At 42.8% G+C, this 27,770-nt stretch overlaps 1 protein-coding gene across 8 annotated transcripts in view; it reads left to right on the forward strand.

Annotated features, from left to right (window-relative positions):
• The first annotated feature begins 1,202 nt into the window (after positions 1–1,202).
• The window catches only part of ECPAS (Ecm29 proteasome adaptor and scaffold), a 101,865-nt gene continuing 75,297 nt past the window's right edge, over positions 1,203–27,770 (forward strand). The window contains exons 1-4 of one of the 8 annotated variants that reach the window (XM_055301645.1): positions 2,379–2,394; positions 9,596–9,699; positions 13,238–13,349; positions 27,285–27,415. In XM_055301645.1, the coding sequence (XP_055157620.1) occupies positions 13,337–13,349; positions 27,285–27,415 (144 nt within the window). In that variant the 5' untranslated portion in view covers positions 2,379–2,394; positions 9,596–9,699; positions 13,238–13,336. Of the gene's footprint in view, positions 1,282–1,815; positions 1,907–2,373; positions 2,395–6,647; positions 7,248–9,595; positions 9,700–13,237; positions 13,350–27,284; positions 27,416–27,770 lie in introns of those variants that run through there. The other 7 variants (XM_055301646.1, XM_055301641.1, XM_055301642.1 and 4 more) reach the window with 7 other exon arrangements.

Here is a 27,770-nt window from a genome sequence, read left to right on the forward strand (position 1 = left end):
GCTATGTGTGCGGACGAGGCCTCAGAGAATACACACTCGGCAGTACCTGTCCACCACATTTGTCTCTGGGGAGTGGGGTGGTGAGAGTGGAAGGCCTTTTGCTTTTAATTCTGCGATATCCGGAATCATTTGAAAAATTCCCCAAAAATCACGTATAATTTCCGTATTAAAGCAATAAAGGAAAATGCAAGTACCTCGTCCGTCTAAGTTACATCTGGAATAACAATATATTCATTTTGTGAGACATTAACCAGGGCTTTACCGAGCTCTTTTAGGAATAAGTGCAATTTCAATCCATGTAGGGCCTTGATTTCTTGCTCTCATACCAAAAAAAAAAAAAAAAAAAAAAAAAACAAAAACAAAAAACAAAACAAAAACCCAAAAAAACAAAAAACAGAAAAAACAAAAAAGGCATCTGATCTATCTAACTTGTTGTGACGGTGCCATCCCTTAAAGGTACAGCGTGATGCAACCCCTTCATTTGAATTCCATTTTGCAAGGGCTTTGCAGGGACGCGACCTCATGGACGAACTTAAGCCGTAAAGTTGAATTCGGTCTGTGGAAACGATTGGCTCGGGGTGCCCGAAAAGAACGTGGGTATCACAAAAAAACAATGGCAATAATAATAAAAAAGCCCATATAAGCTTACACAGGTGTGCATACATATTCAAATATATTGAGATTCGAGGACATATACATAAATGTGCGTATATACTTGAACTCTGGGTCTCTGGGTTCCCGCAACTTTTCGGGAGGGCTTCGGGGCCCTCCGCGCCCGGCAGGCCCGCTCGGGCGAGCGCGGGGACCAGGCTGGGCCGCGGCCGCCAGCGAGGCCGGGAGCCGGGAGCCGGGAGCCGGGAGCCGGGAGCCGGGAGCCGGGAGCCGGGCCGCCGGGCCGCCGGGTCGCGGCGTCGGGCGCGCGGGGCCGAGAAGTTCGCGGGAGGCGCAGGGCGGGGCTTCCTCCCGCCGCCCGCGAGCCCGGCTCGACTTCTCCGAGTCCACGTCTCTTCCTCCGGACAGGCGTGTTCCCTGAGGTCGGCGGCGGCCGACGTGACAGCCGCGGCCCTCGCACACGGGGGCTCGGGCCCCGCCTGGACGCCGCGCCCGGCTCGGGGCAGCGCGCGCCGGCCGGCCGGGCCCTCCGGGGCGAAGCGCCCGCCCCCGCCCGCCCCCGCCCCCCCGGGCCGCCCGCCCGCCCGCCCGCCCGCCGCCTCGCCTCCGGCGCCCACCTCGCGGCGCCGCGCGCAGCATCCCCGGCAATGGAGACCGGCTCGGACTCAGGTCAGAGGCCCGCGCGTCCCTGTGGCTGCTCCGGCGCGGCGGGGCGGGGCGGGGAGGCCAGGCCGGGCCGCCCGCGCAGGCCGCCGCGTGCCGGGTCCGCGCGGGGAGCGCTCGCGGGGCGGGCGGCGGCAGGTGGGCAGGACGAGCCGCGAGCGAGGGAGCGAGCGAGGGAGCGAGCGCGGGCGGGCGGGCGGGCGGGCGCGCGAGGGGCCCGGCGGGGGGGCCGCTGGGAGGATGGCTCAGCTCTTTCTAAATATAAAAGCGGCGTGAGTTGGGCGAGCGCGGCGCGGAGCCGCAGAGCCGCCGCGCGGGCCGGGCGCCCCGGGACTCGGCCGACAGACGGCGGCGGCGGCCCCGCAGAGGCGCGCGGCGGTGGGAGCGCCCGGGCCGCGGGCTCGCGGGGGACCGCGGGAGCGCCGCGCGCGGCGAGGGGGACGCAGGCGGCGGCGGCGGCGGCGGGCGGGCCTCGTGGGCGCCGCGCGACCGGAGGCGGCTCCCGGCCCCTGCCGCACCGCGAGCGGCGAGCCCCCCGCGCCGCCCGTCCGCGCCCTCCCGCTCGGCCCCTCCCTCCCTCCCTGGCGCAACATGGCTGCGGCCGCCGCCTCCGCCTCCCAGGACGAGCTGAGTAAGTGCCACCGGCAGCCGCGGCCGCGAGTCGGAGCCGGCGCAGCGCAGGGGCCCGGGGCGGCGGCCGGGGCCGGGCGGGCGGGCGGCGGCGGCGGCGGCGGCGGCGGCGGGCGGGGGGCGGGGGGCTGAGGCGCTCGGGCCTGGCGGGCGGGGCGCCGGCGCCTGTAGGCCTCAGGTTTGCACCGTCACGTTGCGAAATTGAAACCGGAGCCCCGGGCGGAGCCACCTCTGGCCGCGATCCGCCCCGGGCCGGCGGCGGGGGCCCCGTGGCGCTCGGGTGGCGGCCCGGCCGGGGGCCTCCCCCCTCCCCCCCAGAGGGTGACGGGCTGCGCGGGCCCGTCCCGCCGACCCCGCGGTGGCCCCGGGTCCCGACTGTGTGAGGGGCGGGCGGGGGGGGGCAGGTCTGGAAACGGAGCTCTGGGGGCAGGGGAGAAGGTGACCCCCCGGAACTGAGCGGAAAGGTCAAGATCAGGCGGTGACCCTCAGGTGGAGGAGGAAGGGCGGGAGGGCCGGGCGCGGGCCGCCGAGCCAGGCGGGGCGGGGGGGGGGGGCTGACAGCGCCCGCGCACCCTCGCCGGTCCGCGCCGCAGCCTTTCGGGGGACAGCGGTGGGCGCCCCGAGCCCCCGGCCGCCGCGCCCGCCGCCCCGGTTCACCTCGATGCTTTGTGGGAAGTGTAGTTCCGGGGCGCCGCAGGCCCGCGCTGGGGTCCTGGAGAAATGGGATTTTCGTGTAGGACGCGTGGGGTGACTTCTGATCGCGTCTGGGGTGGTTAGACGCCCAGGCTCAGCTTAAAGCTTTTGTTTGCTTGTTTCCTCAGGGGCTGCCCTTCGGTTCTCGACAAAACACCCCCCTCCCACAAAAAAAAAAAAAAAAAAAAAAGATGTTAGAGACGATGGGAGTTTGTAAGTGGAACGAGGCAGGGGTGAGGTGTCGCAAGCCTTGGGAAGTTGTTGTTGGTGTGATCCCTCCCGAATTTCCATACGAAAGTAGTTTTAAACGTAGTAAAATTTCTGTTTTACTTTGGTGTTTGGCAGTTTGAAGCTGCTTTTATATATAGGTGATCTCACTCTTGCGCCCTCGTAACCTTGTAAGGCAGGTAGGTAGGTAGGAATTATCCTTGTTTTAAAGAGGAGGCAGGTTTAGAGAGGTGAAGCTCCTCGCTGCTTCCACAGAAAACTGGTGTGGCAAGAGTGGTGTTTGCTCATTTTGGAGCTGAAATAAACCGTGTGACCCTGGGCGGGATGGAGAGTCTGAGTGGACGCAGGGCCCATGGTGTGTTGAGAGAGAGAGACCTGGTGTGAGGGCCCCAGAGTTGATTGCTTCTCTGTCAGGCCCAAGCTGGAGCACCCTACCAGGCCTTCTGGGGAGATCCGTTCCCTCATTTGTTCCATTTTTTTTTTTTTTGTTACTGTAAAATACACATAACATGATTTACTCTCATAGCCATTTTTTTTTTAAATTTTTATTTATTTATGATAGTCACACAGAATGAGAGAGAGAGGCAGAGACATAGGCAGAGGGAGAAGCAGGCTCCATGCACCGGGAGCCCGACGTGGGATTCGATCCCGGGTCTCCAGGATCGCGCCCTGGGCCAAAGGCAGGCGCTAAACCGCTGCGCCACCCAGGGATCCCTCTCATAGCCATTTTTAAGTGTATATAGTTCAGTGGTGGTAAGTACCTGTTGTGCAACCACCACCACCACCACCACCACCACCACCACCCATTTCCAGAACTCTTCATCTTGCACAAGTGGAACTCTATACCCATTAAACCTGAACTCCCTCTCCCAGCCCCCTCCCCCTCCAGCAGTTGGCAACCACCATCCTGCTCTATGATTTTGACTGTTCTAGGTATCTCATAGAAGTGGAATCATACCTGGTTTGTCTTTCTGTGACTGCCTTATTTTACTTGGCCTAATGCTTTCAGAGTTCATCCGTGTTGTAGCATGAGACAGTATTTTCTTTGTTTTTAAGGCTGAATGATATTCCATTGTGTGTCTATATCACATTTTCTCATCCATTTGTCTGTTGATGGACACTTGGGTTGTTTGCACATCTTAACCTGTTGTGAGTAATGCTGCTGTGAACATGGGTGTACAAGTATCTCTTGCTTCCAGTCCTTTTGGGTATATGTGCAGAAGTGGGATTGTTTAGTCATATGGTAATTCTGTTTTTAATTTTTTGGGAGACCACCATACTGTTTTCCACAGTGGCTATATGGTTTTGTGTTCCTGCCAACAGTACACAAGGGTTCCAGTTTTTCTACGTTCCCACCAACACTGGTTCTTTTCTGTATTTTTGAAAGTAGCCATCGCAATGGGTTTGAGGTGGTCTGTTTAAATTGTTTTACTGTATGATATCTGAATTCTTGTAGTGCCACTAAGCACTTTAAAGTCGGAATTACCAGTTGGAATGGGGAAAAAAAAAACTAGAGGAAAATTGGATATCATTAATCATTTTTTTAAAGATTTTATTGTGTATTTATTAGAGCATGAGCACAGGGAGGGGCTGAGGGAGAAGCAGACTCCCCGCTGAGCATGGAGCCAGGCTAACAGGGCTCCATCCCAGCACCCCAGGATCATGACCTGAGCCCAAGACAGATGATTGACTGAGCCACCCAGGCGTCCCAAATTGGGTATTGTTCTAAAGTGGCTGACGTATTTGTGTATATGCAGCATGCTCCTGTACATCAGGTACCTGGTAAAGTGCTGGTAGTACTTCTGGTAATACTTTAATAGTACTTCTGGAACATACGGCTTCAGCAGCTACTGAAAAAGTTAGGAACAAGTAATTCCAATCCTTGCTTTTCCATTGTTTTGGTTGGTCAAGTCATCAATCATCGACCACAAATATCTCTTGACTTGGTTTCTGTGTTTCTTCAGAAGAGATTAAATGATTGGCAGCCGATACCTTAATTTAACTTGAAATCACCTACATAAGTACTGGCTAAGAAGTTTCAAAGAAGCCACTTTTAGTTTTAGAATGGCTATAATAAAAGGAGAGATGGCTGATAAAAAGATGCTTTGTAAAAAAATTTTTTTTTTGCTTTATAAAAATTTTTAAAAAAGAAGCCAAGAATCTGAATATTTGCTGGCTATTGTTTTTCACAAGTAGTGATAATAAAAACGAACTACTGGATGCCAGCATTGTTTTTTTCCCTAATATATATATATATATATTTTTTGAATATTTTATTTATTTATTCATGAGAGAGACAGAGAGAGGCAGAGACATAGGCAGAGGGAGAAGCAGTCTCCATGTGGGGAGCCCGATGCGGGACTTGATCCCAGGAACTGGGGATCATGCCCTGAGCCAAATGCAGACGCACAACTGCTGAGCCACCCAGGCGTCCCATTCCCTAATATTTTGTTGTAAAAATCTTCAAAAATACGGAAAAGTTGAAAGTGATTATTCATATGCCCATTACTTAGATCCTGCATTTGATATTTTACCAGCTTTATCACATCTGTCCATCTTTCCACCCACCTTTTACAATTTTATTTTTTAATTAAAAAAAAAACTAGTAAAATACACATAGTGAAACTCCTCGTCTTAATGATTTTTTAATCATGGTTCAGTGGCACTAAGTACTCAAAACCCATCCTTTTTTGATGCATTTCAAAGTAAATTGGAGACATCTGTAAATGTTCCCCTCGCTATTTCAGGACTAGCATTAAGTGTTTTGCATATATTTTATTTGTCAAGGTAATCCTAAGAGGTGGGTAAAATTATGTTTGCCGTTTTATGGAATGGAAAACAGACTTTTTCGGTGGCCAAGGTCCTGCAACAAGTGAGTGGTGGAGTCAGATCCCAGGTGTCTCAGACTCCGGCGTGCACTCAGCCAGGCTTTGGGCTGTTACCTCTGAGTACCAAAGTCAAGGGGTTCGTGCTCATGGAAAGATCTAGTCAGAGAGGCTGCTGACTTCTTAACTAGATGTTACCTTAGTCCAGCTATTTGATTGCTGTTTAACATGCTGTGAGGTGCAAAAGAAACACCATAGTCCACCAACAGAATTGCAATACTGCTGAGAGGAAAGAGGAAGCATATGTGTAAACAAATATGTAGGACCAAAGTGTGTGATTATGTAATAGAGGTAATGCTAAAATAATATTATCTGTGGTTCCCACATTTGCTGTTTAGGGATGTATAGCTGGTAACACTGGGTTTCTGTCGATTTCAGATCTTTGTATTTGAGGGGATACACATGCCATACATTTAAGTTAAATCTGCAGTTGCTGTCACTGGTGTGTGCCACCCCGCCTTGTGGGAGCCCCGAGGGGCAGAGCCGTTAGGTTTCTCTTGTATTTCATTTTTTATTGGTTGACTGATTGAGTAGTATCGTCGACACAGGGAAGTTGCCAGAAGGTAAGCAGGAAAGTCTTGGGGTGGGATTTTTTAGAATTTGTTATCCTTTCACAAATCTCATGTAATTGTCGCTTTGGGTCAGGTGATTTATAAAGCTAATGTTTATTGAAAGCTGTCTGTGTGTTCTAGTCACTCAGGACGTGTTACTGACCAAATCCTTACAACGCCTCTGTGAGTGTGTGTGGTACTCTCACTGTCTCAGCGGTGGAACTTTCTTGATGTTACAGAGTCTCTGATTCCACGGTCGATGTTAATATTAATACTGCTGTATTACTGTCTCTGAAAGAGAAAATGTACACTTTATAACAAGAGCAGCATGTCCCTCCCCGCCCCACCCCCCCATGTCTTACTGGCCTCCAGAAGAAATCTCCTGTAGTGTACAGAAAGTGGCAGTATTCTGCTATTCATTGAATAGAAGTAGAATTAGATTTTTGGGTGAGATGCCACATTAGAGACCAGTTAGTTTCGTCAAAGATAATTCTGGAATCTGGGTTTGTAAGTTACTTAAGCTCCTAAGTCTGTAGTTTTCTTCCTTTATATTTAGGGTGCTATAACTGTTTGGAATGGAATGGAATTCAGTGCAGGGCATGTGGGCTAGTTTTTCTTCTAATATTATCCTCTGCCAGTTCATGGAAAAGTTGACATTGTGGTTATGTTTCAGCAGTGGACAGGGAGATTTCTGACAGAGGGAAGGAAGCATTTGAGACTTTTCACCTGGTCAGCTGTTCAGTGGTTTCATATTCTGGGCTTTATAATTATAAGGCATCCTTAGCATCTGATCTTTATTGGGATAGAGACAAGCCAGGAAGGAGTACGGCCTGTAATCTTCAAGCACATTGACTCTGTTCAGTTTGACCATTTGACATAACCATGGGGAACTTCACTTGTAAAAGTTGGCCAGATCATCAACGTGTCAAATACCTTCTGAGAGACTCTCTGCCAGTGCCAGGAAGCAGAGCGGCTCCTCTGGAGGGTGAGATGTGGGAAGCTGTGTAGGTGAACGTGATTCTGCTGCCTACTGAAATAGCCCCAGAGACAGCTACCCGTGCAGCTGAGCCCATCTTTGTAGGAAGGCTAAATCAAGCCTGTACCGTTCAAATTTTGGTTACTTAGTCAAAACGGAAAGTTAAAATGGGAAATAATATTTCTGCTTTTTATCAACTTCGAATTCTTCACTTTTACCCCATTCTGTTTTGAATTATGCTTTCAATAAACTGAAATATTTAATAAAGGCCAGTGTCAGAATAGTTGGCACTGGGGCATTCGACCTTGTTCGGAAGATAGATGTTAAAATTACTGGCACCGCCAGTGTACTCAGATGGTCTGATCCACGTTTCTGGTCTCTGGTTTCAGGCCTGGCCAGTCTCTGCCTTGATGCTTGCTGTCTTATATGGCTTATTTCCCCTGCACACTTTCCAAAAGTTGAGTGACTAACTTTTGATCCCATCCTCACAGGGCTTATAATTCACAGTAGATACAGGTTTCTACACAAATAGGAAGAACTAATATGAAACATAATATGAAAAATGCCTCCCACCGTTCTTTGGACACTTCAAGTGAGAATAGCTTGAGCTAAGATATAGAGGTTGGAAAGTATCCTGCATTTTAAGGGTAAATTTCAGTCTGATATGCTGGAATAGGGGTGCTATGGCTGTGAGAAATATTGGGAAAGGAGATAAAATTTGGAGTTTGATACTTGACCCTTTCTGCCTTTTATGTTCTTTTTATAATTTGGGATCTTTAGCAAATTATTTTACATTTCTAGGTCTCGGTTTCTTTCTCACAAAATTGGGATAATACAAAATATTCAGTGTTGTTATGATTAGTGTATGTGAAAAAGCACTGTATGAACAATTAAGCTCTATGTAAGTTATTATTATTATGTAGTTGGGGGGTGCAGTAGGAGATGAAGCTGGGAAGATAGGTTGGGACCAACTTGTGTGGGAATGCCAACACAACCAGTTTGGACTTTGTTCTGTAGACAGAAGAGGACCATCAAAGGCTTTTAAGCTGGAGTGTAACATGAGTAGATCTGTTTTATGAGGATAACAGGTGGCAGTGGTGTAACACTGATTGCATGGATCCAGAGACCAAGAACAGCAATACTAATTGGGAGGCCAAGTGAAAGAAACCTAAGGTCTGAAGTGGGACAGTAGAAGTGGATTTGTCAAGGAGGTGATGCTATAACTTAGAGTCCCTAAAATAGGCAGAAATTATGGGCCAAGTAGATGAGTGTTGTTCAAGAGAGGGAGGAGTTAGAGATGATCCCAGGAATCTCACTGAGAGGTTAGCGGGGGTGGGGGGCGGGTGGGGGGGGTGGGGGGGGTGGGGGGGTAGAGAGTGTAGTCTCTAGACAGATTTAGGGAGGTGGAAGTAGAGAGAAAACAGGTTTATGTTCAACAGATAAATTGTTGAGTGAATGAGTTGAATTATTGAGACACCCAAGTTGTGTTGTTTAGGGAGACTGGAATAGTAGCTGCAATGTCCTGTGGAGTCAGAAATGGTTTTGAATCCTGGCCCTGCTGCTTTTTGATTAATATCCTTGAATGAGGGACCTAACTTCTGGGGTTTGGTTTTCTCTTCTGTTAAGTGGGATAATAACCAAACCTATTTCACAGAGTTGTTAATAAGAGTGGGAAGAGATAATGCATATTAAAAACTTGGCATAATGCTAGACGTGTGGCTTTCTGGGTGTGGGAACTTGTTCTGAAACTTGGGAGAGCGTGGGGGTGATGGTAGAGTCAGGGGAATGGGCAGATTGTTCAGGGGACAGCTGTCTGGGGGCTGTGCATATGTGGGGTGAGAAGACGACCAAGAAGAACCAGGAAAGGTCAGGAGTGTTGAGAGAGGACACAGGTTCCCAGGGTTATGAATGTTAACCATTTGCGTTCTCAGTTGTAATGTACGATAACGTGTACCCACCTACTAATACTCTTCTTATTAAAACTGTTATGTAATTATGTTTCCTCCTAATTTTCATGTAAGGCTTTGTATGTTTATGATTTATATGTATATGTACACATATACATATATGATAAAATCTATGTTGTATTGGTATTTCAGTTTTTTAGTCTTTGGTGAATAATTTTAAAGTATTAGCCTGTTACTTCTATACAGTAAATTTTATTTGTGGGCATACTCCTTACTCTTTCTCCAATATGATAATCACTCTAATTTTTTCCTCCTCATTCTGAATTTGCAAAAAGCAGGGCATCAAATTAGAGCTTAGCATAGAAATGAAAAGTGCTTTTTTGATTTCTTAATGGTAGCAATGAGTATAAATCTTTTAATTGTTTTTTTTCCTGGTGTTCTAAATAATAGATTCTTTATACAATTGCATATGTACGAGTGGATGAACCTACCATTGGTGATCCAGAGGATTTTTGTCAAGACTGGATAAACCATGTATCACATTGATTGTAGAGGTTAGTAGTTCCTTAGTTCCTTAGGATGTGTGCATTTTTTTTTGTAGTAGCATTTAAAAATGCATAGGTTATCAAGTAGCAAGTGATTTTCAACCAAGATCTTCATGGGTTTTTCTCCTTTTCTAGCTATCCCAAGAGAGTTAGTGAAGTGCATGTTAGTGTATATATTCCTGAAGCCTCTATTCTCTGTCTTTGCATAAACATAATTCTAAAAAAATTAGCAAGAGAGAGAAAAAGATAAAACTTGAAGACATTACTTACCAGTGTGCACAAGGAAAAGACTGCGAGTGTTAGTTTACAAGTAGTATTATTGTTTGCTACAACCACAAAAAATGATTTTACATGCTCCAGGAATGTCATCTTGGAGTTGTTTTATTTGTAAAAATTAAAAAAAAAAAAAGGCATTGAAAGAGGCATCATCATAGTAATTGGATATTCCTAATTTTGCCTTTTTGACATGTACTATGATGGAAAAGCCACTAAATTCTGCTTCATTCTGGGGCTGAATAAGACTGGTGTTAGTGTCATTCTTGGGTGATACTGGATGGTCCTTTGATTGAAACTCTGTAAATTCAGATCGCAATTCTCTGATACCATGAACTCAATATCCAGTGAGTACCTGGGATGTTGTGGCTTCAATCCAAAGGTGCATCTGTTGCTTTCTTCTAATTTAATTATTGCTTTCCCCTTCCCCCAGTGCATTCTGTTTTTCAGTGCGTATATTGCTGATGATGGTGTGATTGCTTAACTCAGGTGGAATTTTGAGGGATAGAGTGAATGGAATATTTCATAAATCAAAGCTCAACTTTAGCATAAACTTTGGTTTATTTTTACTATCTCGCATATCTTCATTCCATTATAGAGAAATGGAAAACTGGGAGGTTGGAGGAATTGTTTAGAAGAGAAATGAGAACATTGTTTATTTGCTCCTAGATTCTTTCTCAGTGCTTTTGGGCCTGTGACAGATGTGTTCATGAAATTTTGATATACTGATGGCAAACAGGTCAAACCACAAATGCTGAAATTTAAATAGTTAAATAAAGAATTTTCTAGAGGTTACACATTGAAATGAGCATTGTCCTAAGTAATTAGCTGCTTTGAGCGCATCTTAACTATCATACGTTTGACTTTTATGCAGTGTGAACTCTTGCATAGTATGTATTGTCCTCTAAGCTGGCTTTCATAAGCTGAACTAATCTTTCTGCTCATCAGTTTATTAACACTGATTTCTAACTGGGCACCTGCCAGCTGCTGTCTCTGGGGGAAAGGGCTTCCTTGGGAGGTGGGAGTGTTTGTGGCACTCAGTGCATCTGGAGTCTGGCACTTATTCATTATATCTAGGGTACAGATGAGGCCTTTCTGTCTCACCACTTGGCCCAGCCCTGCCAAGCTAACCCTATGACTTCTTCCTTTCCTCCCTGCTTGTGTGTGTGTGTGTGTGTGTGTGTGTGTGTGTAAGGGGGCTGTGGGGGGGTGTGTGTGTGAGCAGGAGAGAGAGGGTAGTCTTGCTTGGGGCTAGGCTGGGTTGGGAGAGGGCTTAAAGTAGCCTGACCTCATATCCAGGTGGCTAGGACTTTGGAAGTGGCAGGAGAAGAAACACTCCTTTCCTCCTCCCTGCTCAGAGTCAAGAGCGCATCCCGGTGCATAGGTTTCCATATTGGAGTATCCGCCTGGGTCCTGGGGGTAAGATGGTGGGCTAGAGGACAGGAAGTTGGTCTGTCTGGTTGCCTTAATTTTGGGAGTAAGGGGTACCAGCAGCGACTGTGTCAGCAAGAGCCTCCTGCTCCAAATCTCATTTCTTGCAGAGGTTCTTATCTGTCTCCCCTCTGGGCAACCCTGGCTGGGGGGAGGCAGCTCCTGCAGAGCCATGATGGAATGGGTCCTCTCCTCACCCCTGGCCTATGTTGATGTTTACTACTGGACTTCCTGATGTTATTTATTTATTTATTTATTTAATGATTTTATTTATTTATTTGAGAGAGCGAGAGGGAGCGCCAGAGCACAAGCAGGGGGAGGGGCAGAAGGAAAGGGACAAGCAGACTCCCCATTGAGGGAGCTGGTGCCGCTTGATCCTATGATCCTGCAGCCATGACCTGAGCTGAAGGCAGACACTTAACAGAGTCACCCAGGTACCCCCTTGATGTTCTCTTTTTGAGTATGTTTGTACTTAATACTTTATTTTTTTAAGGTGGGGAGTGGGGGCAAACATCTGTTTAAAAACCTGGGAATAGAAATAAAAATTGAAAGCATTAATTCCTGAAGAAGTATCTTGCTGGCCTCATTTGGATTTTTGTTAAGTATTAGACTGGCATTTAATGAATCTAAATGGCATATAGAACTCAAAAGATAATGTGGACTTTACTTTAACATTGGTTAGTATCTGGTTAGATTGATAGTTCACAGGATTGATCTACCAGGAAGGATTATTATGTATAAAATCTAGATGGCGGGCAGTCCAGGTGGCTCAGCGGTTTAGCCCTGCCTTTGGCCCAGGGTGTGATCCTAGGGACTTGGGATTGAGTCCCACGTCGGGCTCCCTGTGTGGAGCCTGCTTCTCCCTCTGCCTGTGTCTCTGTCTCTCTCTCTCTGTCTCTCTCTCTCTCTCTCTGTGTGTGTGTCTCTCATGAATAAATAAATAAAATCTTAAAAAAAAAGTCTAGATGGCAGCGAGGCCTTCCTTACTCTTTGTAGTTTCAGCCTCACACTCCTAATCACAGAGATTGTCAAAGTCCAGAGGTGGTCATCTCTCCATCACTCTCCCTCCCCCATCACATCTTGTTTTTGTGAATTTCCTAGAATTTAGTTTACTTATGCTTTTCTTAGGTGTTAGGTTCCCATTTCTGAAAATGGTATTTTGGTGCCACTCATGTCAGTTTGGACATGAAAACCCACTTGTTTCACTGGTTTAAATACGTACACACTCCACTTTCAAGCGTTTCAGTAATTTAGTTAACTCTGGAAGATGTGAGTCATGAGGAAGGGCTTGGCATAGAGTGTTTGACTTTCTATTCTTTCATTGGTCTATCCTCTTTCTCCATCTTTTTGTTTTCTCCTCTGCACTTTGATAGTTTGTTTTTTTTTTAATTTTTTTTTATTTATGATAGTCACAGAGAGAGAGAGAGAGGCAGAGACACAGGCAGAGGGAGAAGCAGGCTCCATGCACCGGGAGCCCGATGTGGGATTCGATCCCGGGTCTCCAGGATCGCGCCCTGGGCCAAAAGTAGGCGCCAAACCACTGCGCCACCCAGGGATCCCTCCTCTGCACTTTGTAGTAACCACTGTATCCCTTCTGATTTGAAGCAGACTAGTTCTGCCACACAATCAGACCTTCTAGAATTCCTCCCACTTTTTTTTTTTTAACCCTAAGTATTTGTCACAGTAATAAAATACATGCTGTAGACCCTTTTCCAAGAGATTCTGATGTTAGGTATTATAAATTGTGGCCAGTCCCCTCCTTTCCCTTGCTACAGATGTTAAGTGTATAAACTTCTAAATAACTTTTCTAATGCAGGAAATTAATATTTCATATATTCAACAGGTACTTGAGCAACTACTCTCTGCATGGGACTGAATTAAGTGCTGGGATACCAAGACACTTAAGTCACAGTTTCTCAACCTGAGGAGCTCTTTTAGAAGGATGGAGTGTACAAGTGGGTATTAGGTGGAATCAGATTGAGATCATGCCTCAGAGAACTGCTTTGGTCTAGGAAGAGAAGATCGGGCAGTTACATAATGTGTAGCAAAACACAGTGAGTGCCAGGAGAGATGCAGAAGAGGTCTATGGGAGTTTGTAAGGCCCAGATGGGATGTGTAAGTGTGCCGTAGGTAATATCTGAGCTGGACCTTGGGTGGGAGGACTTGGCTGTGTAGAGATGGAGAGGTAGGAGAGCTTGGGAGAGTATTCCCGGTTGGGATACTTGGCTGACTAAATAATTGAGCAGGGAAAACATGGCATGCTTAAGTGATTACAGTTTGGATCACTGTTGCCGGAGTAATGGGGGGCCTTGGTTGAGAAGATTCCTTTGGGGCTAGATTGGTCCATATTTAGGAAGGACTCCTTCTCTGATCTGATAATTCACCCTAGGCATGTGCTAGCTGCTTATTATTATTTTTTTTAATGTACTTTTATAGAGGTCCTTCTTTTTTTATCCCCTTTGGCCAAGACCATCTGTTTGTATTTGGACCCAGTTGTAAGCCGGCTTAAGCAAAAACAGGGCACTTATTTTGGGGAGTTTTATGGAAGCAGGAGGGGCCTTAAAGAACTAGAAATCATCCAGTTTTTCTAGCTGCTCTCTTTGCCTTTGTGCCCATTCTTTCTTCAGGCCAGCTTCTTCTGATTTTGTGTACCCTAGAGTAGGCTAAAGATGACCATGTCCTATCCACTGGCTTTATTCTTCTGGGTCCGGGCACTCAAGGGGGCTTGACTTTCTGGTCCCACTTCTGAATTGCTGAGGAAGGTATGAATTGAGTCAGGACCCATCCTGACCCATTGACTGTGGCCAGGGTACAGAGTCATATGTTGTATGTTGTTGTCCAGCAAGCCTTCGTATCATTGCCACTCCCTTTCTCTGCTTCCACAGTACTGCAATTTAGCATGCTGGAAGGAGCATTGGGTTTGGGGTTGAACTGGCCTGGAGTTTGAACCTAGCCCTGACACTTTCTACCTTGTAGTCTTGATCAACATTCTTGTTTGTTTGTTTTCATTCTTAATTCTAGGTCTGTTTCTTCATCTGTAAGTTGGAGCTAATATTACCTGACTTCCTTAAATACTATTTTTGAAGGAGGTACTGCATTCTAATATGTTCTTGGCTCAACTTAAAATTAGTCTTACTAGCTTGGTGACCTTTGGCAAATCAGATCTCTGGCCTGTTTTTCATCTGTAAATGCAGACAGTTAGTTGCCCCCTTGATGTGTTTTGAGGCTCAAAAGACCATATGAAACTGCTTTATGACTGTAGTGTGTATGTATGTATGAATCAGAAGAAAGTAAATACCATGAGGGAGAGTATTTCCTTGTGACGTTATTCCATTATAGTTTGGTGTATTTCTATGGTAACTTGACAGATCTTTCTCAAAATATCTTGCAGCTTTAGATTATTAATTGATTTATGATACAGTGGGTCGGTCTAGGTATTTTCAGCTTTCCATTTCAGTCTCAGCATCCACTTAAGCTCTAACCTGATTTGCAATTTACAATTTATAATTTAAAATATTCAGAAAAAATAATGTTCCTTTTAGAAAACTTAAGCAGCCTTAAAAACTTTCCTAAACCTGTTACCCTGAAATAACTGTTTTCTCTCTCTCTCTCTTTTTTTAAAGAATTATTTATTTATTTATTTATTATTTATTTATTTATTTATTATTATGATAGACATAGAATGAGAGAGAGAGAGAGAGAGAGAGAGAGAGAGAGAGAGGCAGAGTGTGTCACAGGCAGAGGGAGAAGCAGGCTCCATGCAGGGAGACCGATGTGGGACTCCATCCCGGGACTCCAGGATTGGGCCCTGGGCCAAAGGCAGGCACTAAACCGCTGAGCCACCCAGGGATCCCCTGTTTTCTCTTTTTAATTAAAACAAGTAATTTATGCTCATGAAGCAAATTAGTAATGACATAAAATTAAACAAGCCAAAAAATAATCCTCTGAAAATCTACCACATGGAGATAACCAGTACCTTAAATTTAGTGACTTTTCCTTTTTTTTTTTTTTTTGATGGTATATCTTTGCATTGCATGCTTTGTAAGGAATGTTTTTTTTTTTTGTAAGGGATGTTTTTATGTTCAAGTTGTTATGAAAAGATGATACATCTGATGAAATGGATATATTGCTTCTTCTTTCTTTGTTCTTTGTTTCTTTGTTTCTTTCTTTCTTCTTTCAACTTTTTCTGTAGAAGTGATGATGTGAGTGAAAAACCAGTGCTTGCTTTTTCTAATACTGTGAAAAAATAGCCTTTCCTCCTTAACTCAGAAGTCAAAGTTGTATTTTCTTGGAGTGATCTGAAGGATGAGTGATTTATGTGGACAGTTTTATTTGTCAGGAATAGTTACGTGTTTTCAGAAATATCAGTGGTTAATGGATAATGCTGAAGTGAGTGAAGTCCTTGAACCTTTACTGGTTATTTCTTCCTTGCGAGGGGTAGAGGGAAGGAATGTCCCTTCTTTGTCTTTACATAGAGAAACTAAAGACAGGTGAATAATATGAATTATAGAAATACTTAATGGAAGTAAATGAATATATTTATTTTTAGTAGGATTTTTTTTCCTATGTGAATATAATAGTTGACATAGTTAAACTGGAAATTTTTTTTTGTTTTGGGGATTGAAGAATTTCAGTGTTTTGATATATTTTTTTTGAGACCTAAGTTTTTTTTTTTTTTTAAGATTTATTTATTTTAGAGAGTGCGTGCACACAGGAGTGGGGAGGGTACAGAAGGAGAGGGGGAGAGAGAGAATCTTTTTTTTTTTTTTTTTTTTGAGAGAGAGAGAATCTTAAGCAGACTCCATGCCCAGTGCAGAACCCAATGCAGGGCTCATCTCACAATTCTTTTTTTTTTTTTAATGGTTTCTTTTTTTTTTTTAATTTTTATTTATTTTATGATAGTCACAGAGAGAGAGAGAGAGAGAGAGAGAGAGAGAGAGGCGCAGAGACATAGGCAGAGGGAGAAGCAGGCTCCATGCACCGGGAGCCCGATGTGGGATTCGATCCTGGGTCTCCAGGATCGCGCGCTGGGCCAAAGGCAGGCGCCAAACCACTGCGCCACCCAGGGATCCCTCATCTCACGATTCTGAGATCATGATCTGAGCTGAAATCAAGAGTTGGATGTTCAACAAACTGAGCCACCAGGTGCCCCTGAGACTAAGTTTTTTTTTTTTTTTAAGACTTTGCTTTTTTTTTTTAGTATTTATTTATTTATTTATGAGAGAGAGAGAGAGAGAGAGAGAGAGAGAGAGAAAGAGGCAGAGACACAGGAGGAGGGAGAAGCAGGCTCCATGCTCTGAGCCCGACGTGGGACTCGATCCTGTGCCAAAGGCAGGCCTAAACCGCTGAGCCACCCAGTGATCCCCAGACTATCTTTTTTAAGAGTGGTTTTAGATTTACAACAAAATTGAGACGGCACAGAGATTTCCCATGTGATCCTGTGCTTCACTCCCGCAACTCCCTACCACTGCACGGAATCCCCCATCTAACATCACTCACCAGCATGGAACCTTTTTTAACTGAGGATAAACTACACTGACATATAATCACCTGAAGTCCATAGTTTTTGGTTTTTTTTTTTAAGATTTTATTTATTTTATCATGAGAGACACAGAGAGAAAGGCAGAGACAGAGGGAGAAGCAGGCTCCCTGTGGGAAGCCCAGTCAATGCAGGGCTTGATCCCAGGACCCTGGGATAATGCCCTGAGCTGCCGAAGGTGGATGCTCAACTGCTGAGCCAACAGTAGTCCCTGAAATCCATAGTTTGTATTACAATTCACTCTTGGTGTTCTGTATTGTATGGGTTTGGACTTATACCCATCTTTATAATATACAGAGTATTTTCACTGACCTGGAAATCCTGTGTTCTCCTCTTTGTTCATCCCTCCTTCCCCATTCGTTTCTGGCAACCACTGATCTTTTTACTGCCTCCACAGTTATGCCTTCTCTAGAATATTATACATTTGGAATCAGACGGTAGATTGGCCTCTCTCACTTAGTAGTTTGCCTTTAAGGTTCCTTCATGTCTTTCTATGACTTGAAAGCTCATTTCTATTTGGCACTGAAAAATATTCTGTTGTTTGTATGTGCCAGTTTATTTATCCACTCACCTACTGAAGGGTATCTTGGTTGCTTCCAAGAGTTGGCAATTATGAATAAAGCTGCTCTAAACATCCCTGTCCAGGTCTTGGTGTGGACATAAGTTTTCAGCTCCTTTGGGTAAATACCAAGGAGTGCAATTGCTGGATCATATGGTGAAACTTTTTAGTTTTGTAAGGGACCTCCAAACTGTCTTCCAAAGACTATGCCATTTTGCATCCTCACCAGTAATATTCTTATTTTTGTTCTTCCATATTCTTTAAGGCTCCTCTTCAGCTATAAAATTCTGTGATTTAAATTTATTTCTTTATCCTTGAAACATAACTTCTTTCAAAATTTTTTTGTAAAAAAATGTATTTTTACTGAAGAATATTTGAAAAGTACATGAAAGTATAAAGAAGAAAAATTACTGCTATATTTTCTTCCTCCTTTTATATAGTTGTATCATAAAATAAAATTAGTTTGGTGTATATATTCTTTTAAAATAATGAAATCTTTCTAGTATGAAGAAAATATAGAGATTAATCTTAGAAACACTTCTGTATGTCCCACCATCTTTGTAAAATCTTTATTTTTTTCTGCTCTTAGCAAAAAACTTTTTTCTTAAAAGAAATATATATTAGAGATATATATACAGTTCAAGCCCCCTGTGCTACCCCTTACAAATGTTTTTTTCATTCTTTTTTTTTCTTCTCTCCCCTTTTACTTCTTCCTTCCTTCCTTCCTTCTAGCTCAGAGGTTGTCATTTCTGTGTTGTATGTATATTCTATACGACATATTTACATTGCATTTAAAAACTTCACATAGGGGATCCCTGGGTGGCTCAGCAGTTTAGCACCTGCCTTTGGCCCAGGGTGTGATCCTGGAGTCCCAGGATTGAGTCCCGCATCGGGCTCCCAGCATGGAGCCTGCTTCTCCCTCTGCCTGTGTCTCTACCTCTCTCTCTCTCTCTCTCTCTCTCTCTCTCTCTCTATGTCTATCATGAATAATAAATAAAATCTTAAAAAAATAAAAAAATAAAAACTTCACATAAGTAGAATCAAACTGTACACATCCTTCTGTACTTGCTTTCTTTGATCTTAGGTTTTTAGATATTGTCTTGTTGGTCCATGTGACATTTAACTCTTTTTTATTTTCGCTGTCATATGACCCTGCCACAATTTCTTTATCCATTTTCCTGTTGACTGACATTTATTTATTTAAAAGAGTTTGTTATTTATTTTTTGATGAGAGACACAGAGAGAGAGGCAGAGACACAGGCAGAGGGAGAAGCAGGCTTCCTGCAGGGACTTGACCCCAGGATCACGCCCTGAGCCGAAGGCAGACGCTCAGCCACTCAGCCTCCTAGGTGTCCCGTTGACTGACATTTAGGTCGTTTCCATGATTTTGCTTTTACAGATCCTGAGTGTATGATCAGTTTCTTACAGGTGTTCTTGTGCTGCTTGTCATTCCCTAGGAGAGTTTTTCTCCAGGACAAGGTTACATGAAACGTGGTCTGAGGACGGGAGAATTACTTTTTGCAAATTGGGGGAACTGTGAAAGAATCATTGTTAATTTAACTTTTCTTACCCTAGTAGGACTTTTTCAACGAAGGAAGAGTGTTCCTTATCTTTTTCTGACTTCTAGTTTGCAGCTGGGTTACTTTGAACAGCACTGCTTTTAGGGTATGTTACCCTGGAGTAGCATTGCTTCAGATTTGTTTTCAGAGATTGTATGGGTTTGCACTCCATCAGCAGTGAACTCAGGTAATCTCTTGGTTTGTTTCCAGTCTTTGCCAACAATTGGTAGTTAGATTTGCAGTTTTTCTGATGTGAAAGGTGCAGTATTGTAGCTTATCGTGTTAATTTTGCATACTCTTGACCAGTGTGATTGAGCATCTTTTTATGTGTTATTTACTATATGAGTCTCATCTTTGAATTGCCTGCTTCTGACCTTTTTAATTAAAATTTTGGATTAATTTGCTTTTTCTTGATTTGCAGAAATGTTTAAAGTATCCTGTGTTCAAGTCTTTTTCATTAAAAACATTGCTATTTATAACTTTTTATTTTATGGTGTGCTTTATGATATTTTTAACTCTTAACCCATTAGTCTTTTATGTTTTGTGCTTGAGTTTTAATTTTCCTTTCTCAGTTTTATTTTAAAATCTTTAAAATTCTGCTTTTTACATATGTCATTAACCTACTTGCAAGGGATTTTTAGGTATTTCTTTTCTATGTGGGGAAATAAAAATTTTTTTTTTCCAGCTTTGACTAGTTTGTTTTTTCTTTCTCTAGTTCTTCTGACGTCATACTCAGTTTTTCTTCCTATTTTTGTACACTATCATTTCCTTTTTTGAATTCTTCTTCCTTTATCCTTAAATGCTGTTGTCTTGAGCAGTCTGTCTCTGGCCTTCTGTTACTTTCTTTCAGCTTACGACTAGCATATACAAGTGCTGCAAACCTGTGCCACATCCTTGCCTCTTCCTTCTTCACTCTGTGATCTGTGACCACCAAGCTCTGACACAGTGAGGTTTCAGTAAATACCTGAAGGAGTACATGAGTGACCCAGCTAGGGAAGTTACTGCTTCACAGTGGAAGTAGGAGGGTACCTGGCCTTGCAGGAGGAGAGAATTTAGATGAACAGGGAGGAGGTGGAAGGATGAGTTGCAACTTGACACATTTGGTGTTAGCTCTGGATTTGTCTTAGCTGTCCCTTGAATGAGACAAAGTCACGTGATCTTTTGGTGATGCTCTCAAACAGGGCTCCTGTGTGTGATGTGGTATGGGTAGCATAGTGCCCTATAGAAGATGGGATGATTGTTGCAGACAGTTGCACAGGGTAGGCAAGGTTTCTTAGACTGAAGGTCAGAAGGCTCCGTTCTAGTTCTTGCACTGCTGCTAATTACCTCTTTGAACTTAGGCGGGTCCCTGAAATGCACTGTTTTTTATGTTGAACAGTCTTTCAGTCCTTTCCAGCTGTGAGTTCAGTAGAAGTCTTTGTAGTACAGGTTTCAAAAATTTTTTTCTTGGATAGTAGGTTCATGGGTGTTTATAATAATTCATGAAACTGCACACTTATATTTTGTGCCCTTTGGAAATGTTTTATTTCAGAATGAAAAAGATGATTTTATTTTATTTTATTTTTTTGAAAAAGATTTTTAAAACCCGCAAAAGACTGGGTTTCTTACATCTACATGGCACACCCCCTTCCGTTCCCCGAAATTCCAACTAGATTAAAGACTTGAATGCAGAAAGCAAAATCATAAGAGCAAGAAGAAAGATAAATCTGTAGATAACAGCAGGGATCTCCAGGGCCCACCCCCAGGTTCAGTGATTTGTTAGGAGAATTTACAGGACTCAACATATATTTGTACTCATGTCTAAGATTTATTATCATGAAAGGATAAAGAGCAAAATCAGCAAAGGGAAAAGGCACATGGAGCAAAGTCCAGAGGAAACCAGGTACAAGCTTCCAAAAGTCTTCTCCCAGTGGAGTCACACGGAGCATGCTTTAATTCCTCTAGCAATGAGCTCTGACAACACGTGTGACATCTTGTCTACCAGAGATGCTCATTAGAGACTCTGCCGAGGGCTTTTAATCAGTGCCGGTCATGTTGGCATCTTCTGTCTAACACGCGCCAAAATTCCAGGTTCTGAGAAGGAAAGCAGGTGTTCAGCATAAACCATATTATTGGACAAAGGGCTTAGGCACAGTGCCACTATTACCAGTTCTGAGAGTGGGGGGATCTCTCCTGAAATCCATCTCCATATGCCAGCCAATGGCCAGCCTGGCAGGCAGACATTTCTAAGGATAGCAGTCTCAGGCCTGCTATGTTAACTCTTTTCTGTAGAATATACAGTTTTTTGTTTTGTTTTGTTTTGTTTTTTGTTTTGTTTTACTTTGTAATCTTAGAGTAAGAAAGGCATTTCTAAGCATGACTAGAAGCTCTGAAGCCATAAAAGGAAGGAAGGGTAAATTTATATTTTAAAAACTTAATATGAAAAGAAAGTGCTGTAATCACAAGGCATACTAGGAAAAAAGTATTTATGATGTGTGGGAGAATAGAGGCAGATATTTTTCCCCAATATATAAAAGCTCTTACAAGTCAGCAATTCAAAAGAATAATGAGTAATTTGCTGGAGAAGATATTTCAAAGAACCAATAAATATTTGAGAAAATACTTTACCTCAGTGATAGGTATAAAGTAAGACAACAGTGTGATCCCTTTTCATCTATCATATTCAGCTAAGATTGCTTACAATCTTTATAAAATTGATTACTCAGAGTAGGAATGGGTATGGGGAAATTGCTACTTACATACACTGCTGGTGGTATGAATTAGCACAGACTTTTCTTTTTTAATTAAGTTTTTAATTTTAACTCCAGTATAGTTAACATACGGTTTTATACTGATTTCAGGTATACAGTATAGTGATTCAACACTCTGTACATTATTCAGTAGCACAGACTTTTTGAGGTATTTTTCCAAAATCTGTTAAACTTGATGACACACCTACCCTTTGACTCAGCAGTTCCATTTCTAGGGTTTTAACTTACAGAAACCCATGTAAGTGCATGGGTGCATGGATAAGAATGTTCTTTGAAGCATTGTTTGTGGTACTATAAAACTAGTAATAACAGGAATAGAGGATTAGGATAGACAAAGTTTCCAGGTAGCCATTAACGATTGGATTTTTATTTAGTACTATGGGAATATATTTAAGATTTTATATGTACCCAGACATTTTAGTGTTCTTTATTTGGTATTTAAAACCTGACCTGAATGGATATGTGGTTCTTTATAATCTTTGATTGTCCCACTTAGTGTGAGTGTCCATATGTTTTATTACAGAAATAGGAATGTATTTGATTACAGGTACTACTCTAGAACCAATTGGATGGATAGGGTTATTTGAAATACACAGTAAATACACCATGTTATCATTCTAAAAATTAAAACGTTCTGAGACATATATTGCTCCAAAGGTTTCCGATAAAGGATTTGTGTTCAAAGGAAAAAAAGAAAGGCAAACTGTAAAATACTCTATGTCATATTCCAGTTTTTAGGTTAAAATAATGTTAGTTTTATGAACAGGAAATCATAGCTCAGAATATATTCTCCACATATAACAGTAATTGTCTGAGGTTATTGCAATGTCTTTTTTCGTAAGTGAAAATAACTTGATAAGAGTTTGTATACAATAAAGGTCAGAATTGTAGAGAGGATGAAACTTGCTTCTGACTCTGAAGTGGTGTTTGTCATCACAACAGTATCTGGAGGATCTCTTCTTACAACTAAAAACGGAGTCTGTGTGAAAGATGAATTTGAGTGTTGGATTTTTTTTGAATTTTCAGAACTTTTGGTTACAGTCCTTTTTCTCACTATACACTTTTGGGGTCCTAGGCCTAATTTGCCTTGTCACTTTGATGAGGTTGTTTCCTGGGTTGGGTAAGGGCATAGAGTTCAGATTTAGATTATTTTTTTAAAAGATTTTATTTATTTATTCATGAGAGACACAGAGAGAGAGGCAGAGACACACAGGCAGGGGGAGAAGTAGGTTTCCTGCGGGGAGCCCAACACAGGCCCTGACCCCAGGATCACAGGATCATGTGCTGAGCTGAAGGCAGACACTCAACTGCTGAGCTGCCCAGGCGTCCCAGATTCTTTTATTTATTTATTTATTTATTTATTTATTTATTTATTTATTTATTTATTTATTTATTTATTTATTTATTTATTTATTTACGATAGTCATACAGAGAGAGAGAGAGAGGCAGAGACACAGGCAGAGGGAGAAGCAGGCTCCATGCACCGGGAGCCCGATGTGGGATTCGATCCCGGGTCTCCAGGATCGCGCCCTGGGCCAAAGGCAGGTGCCAAACCGCTGCGCCACCCAGGGATCCCCCAGATTCTTTTTTTTTTTTTTAATTTTTTCAAATTTTTATTTATTTATGATAGTCACAGAGAGAGAGAGAGGGAGAGAGGCAGAGACATAGGCAGAGGGAGAAGCAGGCTCCATGCACCGGGAGCCTGACGTGGGACTCGATCCTGGATCTCCAGGATCACGCCCTGGGCCAAAGGCAGGCGCTAAACCACTGCACCACCCAGGGATCCCCAGATTCTTTTTTTTAAGATTTTATTTATTATTTCGAGAGAGAGCAAGAGCTTAAGTGGGGGTGGGGTGGGGGAGGCAGAGGGAGAAGCAGACTCCCCGCTGAGGAGGGAGGCAGTAAGTAGGGCTCAATCCCAGAACCCACGAGCTCATGACCTGAGTTGAAGGCAGCCACTTAACTGACTGAGCCACCCAGGCGCCCCAGAGTTGAGATTCTTTCTGTGCCTCTAAAAAACAGGATTCAGGGACCATACTTGGCTAAATCTTTACTTTTTATTTTGTTGGCTTTGACAGGTTGATAAATTTAGCACTTGATTATATCAGCACTTATTTACATTTCTTTTCATAAAGCTTGAACATGATTAATTACCTTTTATTTAAAATATGATGTGTATCTAAAGATGGCATTAGAGTGTTACACTGTTCCTCAAAGAGTGTAGCAAGCTTGCACTCTTCCTCAGGTACAGTTGATTTGTTTTAGAGGGACCCCACCTGATGATGTTTGGTGCCCTTTTGGCATTCCCATATTCCCATCATAAATAATTTTATTGGATTTAGAATGCTACATTTTCTTGTCTAGAGAGTGAGAAAGTTTAGCACTATACTGGGGATACATGGGAAGAAACCGAATGGTTGTATGAAAAATGAAAGAGACATGCTTCACTTGTTTTTTTAAGCCTTTAGTACAAATTCTCTAGGTCAGTTTGTTATGAAGAATTTAACTTTCTGCTGTCTTCCACAGAACAATTCTTCCGTAGTTTCTTTTCTTTCCCCTAAAGATTTTATTATTTTTTATTTGAGAGAGAATGAGCAGTGGGGAGGGGTAGAGGGAGAGAGAAAGAGAGAGGGAGAGAGATGTAGACTCCCACTGAGCAGGAAGCCCAATGCAGAGTTCAGTCCCAGGACCCAGAGATCAGGATCTGAGCCCAAGGCCAGTGCTTAACCAACTGAGCCACCCAGGCGCCCCCTTCCATAGTGTCTGTAGCTAAAATCCCTGGGCAGTTTTTACTGCCGAAGATCTGTGAGGCACTAGGGCAGAGCCTCCTGTAACTGGCACAGATATTGTGGATTGATTTCCTAGCGACCACGTAGAATCATCTGGTCTGCTAATCTCACAGCCATCCTGCCTGCCTTTCCTCTTCCTCCTTCTTTTCTTCATTATTAATTTTAAAAGCTAAACTTTATTTGGATTTCACCACTTTTTCCCATTATGTCCTCTTTTTGTTCCAGAATCCATCCCAGGGCACCATGCTGCGGTTAGTTGTCCGGTTTCCCCCATCTCTTCTGGTCTGTGACAGTTTCTTAGCCTTTCCTTGCTTTTCATGATCTTGAAAGTCTTGAACGGTACTGGCCGAGTATCCTGTAGAAGGTCTTCCAATTTGGGTTTTTCTAGTTGTTTTACTGATAATTAGATAGGGGGTGTGGGGCTTTATGAAAAAACACCACAGAGGTGCAGTGCCCTTCTTGTCACATCCTATCAGGGATCGTGATATCCATGTGACATCAGTCATGGTGTTAGCTTTGATCACCTGGTTAAGAAATAGTATTTATCTGGATCCCTGGGTGGCGCAGCGGTTTAGCGCCGGTCTTTGGCCCAGGGCGCGATCCTGGAGACCAGGGATCGAATCCCACGTCAGGCTCCCGGTGCATGGAGCCTGCTTCTCCCTCTGCCTGTGTCTCTGCCTCTCTCTCTCTCTGTGTGACTGTGTGACTATCATAAATAAATAAAAATTAAAAAAAAAAAAGAAATAGTATTTATCAAATGTCTCCAATGTAGGGTTAACATTTTTCTCTTTTTATCTTTGGAGGCAAGTCACTAAATCTAGTCTACTTTCTCTAAGAGGGTGGAGGTAAAAATGAAGCTGTACCTTCAGCAGGGGGAGGTATCTACATATATTATTTGAAATTCTTTTATAAGAAAATGCTTTTCCCCAGGGATTTTAATCATTTAATCACTTATTTACATCAGCATGGATTCATGTAGATATATTGTATACTTTGGGTTATAATTCAATTCTGCGTTATTTATTTTCTCCTTCAAATTATTCTGGTCTTGTCCATGTTGAGACTCTTTCAGGTGGCTCCTGTAGACCTTTGACATGTTCCAGGCCCCATTTTCTTTTAGCATTCCAGATCCTTCAGATTCATCTTGCTTATTTTCACTGCCCCAGCTCCAGAATCAGTCATTTTTTTCAAGTCAGTACCATTGGAGAATGGTATTTCAAAACCAAGATTTGGGTGCAGGGTGTGCTTGTTGCTACCAGAATGTCTTGCCACTATGTTCTCGCAGTGTGTGTGTGTGTGTGTGTGTGTGTGTGTGTGTGTGTATGTGCACGTGTGCCTATGTGTGTCTTTAAAAAATTATGGAAAATTTCAAGTATACGCAGAAGTATAAATTCTTTGTATCTAACATGCAACTTGAATATTTATCTATTGGTGGCCAATCTTAGTTTCATTTATACGGCCTCCTCCGATTCCTCACCCTTCTGCACCTGATTATGATTTTTTATGAGGACCGACATGAGTCTCCTTATTTACTTATATTAAAAAAATAAAAATTGTACATATTTAAGGTGTACGGTGTGATGATTTGATATACATGTACATGTGGGATTATTACTGTAGTCAAGCTAATTAACATATCTTCTCACATAGTTACCTTTTGTGTGTGTGTGTGTGTGTGTGTGTGTGGTGAGAACATCCAAAATATACTCTCTTAGCTAATTTCTAGTACACTTTTGGTTATTTCAAATAAATCCTAGGAACCGAATTATTTCACCTTTAGATATTTCAATCTTGATCTCTGAAAAATAAAGACTCTCTTAAATAAAATTTTAAATTGAGGTATAACTGGATAGAAAGTATGAAAGTGTAGAGCTTGATGAATTTTTATCAAGATATAGATCTCTGTAACCATCACCCAGAACAAGATACAGGTCCCATCTAGCCCCCTAGAAGTCTCCTTAATCACCAGTGATAATCACCTTTAAAAACCAACATAAACCACAATATCATTATTATACCTAAAAAATTAACAGTAATTCCTTAAAAGAAAATGCCCAGTTGTTTGCAATTGGTAGGTTCCCCTGTCACTACCCCTCCCGTCCCTCATAATGTCCTGGTTACTTGTTCTGTACTTTGTCACAGTCTGGGTTTTACAGAGAACATCATGGTGGTGGTGGTGAACATGTTTCTCTCATAGCAGCTTTCTTGGTTGAGACTGGTCTCTCACATTTTGCTTAGGTGATCCCAGTATGATTAGTGGGCAGTGGTTCTGTCTTTGGAGAAACTTCTTCAGTAGGATGGCTTCACCAAGTATATATTGTCCTTGGTGTCTGATTAAAGTTCTCCTTCCTCTGCTATCTAGATCTAGATTTCTTCCAAAACTTTGTATTCTTTTCAGTATACAAATCCTTTGGAAGAAAGAAATAACTATATGTAGGAGAGAATTTTGATATTCTTGGCTTTCTTTTCCTCTCTTCTAGGGGCTAATTGACCAGGGCAGTTGTAAAAAAGTATAGTTAGCTAGTAAACCTTTTTAGTGTTGTTACCTAGTGTGTCAGAGTCATCTGCCTACAGGGCTAGTTGTGGTTAATCATGACAGATCTGCAGTACAGAAAAAGGATTATGCTATAAAAATACTTAGTTTTGGTTGTGTTTGATTTGTTAAGTTCTTCTTTTTTTCTTCTTATATTATAGATCAGCTTGAACGGGTCTTTTTACGACTTGGCCATGCTGAAACAGATGAACAGTTACAGAATATTATATCTAAATTCCTTCCTCCTGTTTTGCTCAAGCTGTCCAGCACCCAAGAAGGAGTACGCAAAAAGGTAAGCATGTTGGGACAGTTGAGGGAATTAAATGGTGAGAGTAAATGGATATATATTATGAAGTGAGTTTTCTCTTCTCTTTATTGAAATCTAGGTTTATGATCTCATTATGGCCTTTCAAAATGGAGAGTAAGTCTGGGACCAGCTTACATGATTTAAAAGTAGCTTTTGTATGCTTAGCACAGCTGCATTTAGTACCAACTGTACACTTGGCATCAGTGCCAGATGATATAATTGAGATAATTATTCTGAATATGTGGAGGCTTTTTTTTTTTTTTTGAATATGTGGAGGCTTGATCAAAAATCCATGCCCTTGATTCCAGTGTGAAAGTCAGGTGGTAATGGGGCAAAATTA

This window comes from Nyctereutes procyonoides, unplaced genomic scaffold, assembly GCF_905146905.1.
Source record: "Nyctereutes procyonoides isolate TBG_1078 unplaced genomic scaffold, NYPRO_anot_genome, whole genome shotgun sequence".
In the NCBI taxonomy this organism is placed as follows: Eukaryota; Metazoa; Chordata; class Mammalia; order Carnivora; family Canidae; genus Nyctereutes; species Nyctereutes procyonoides.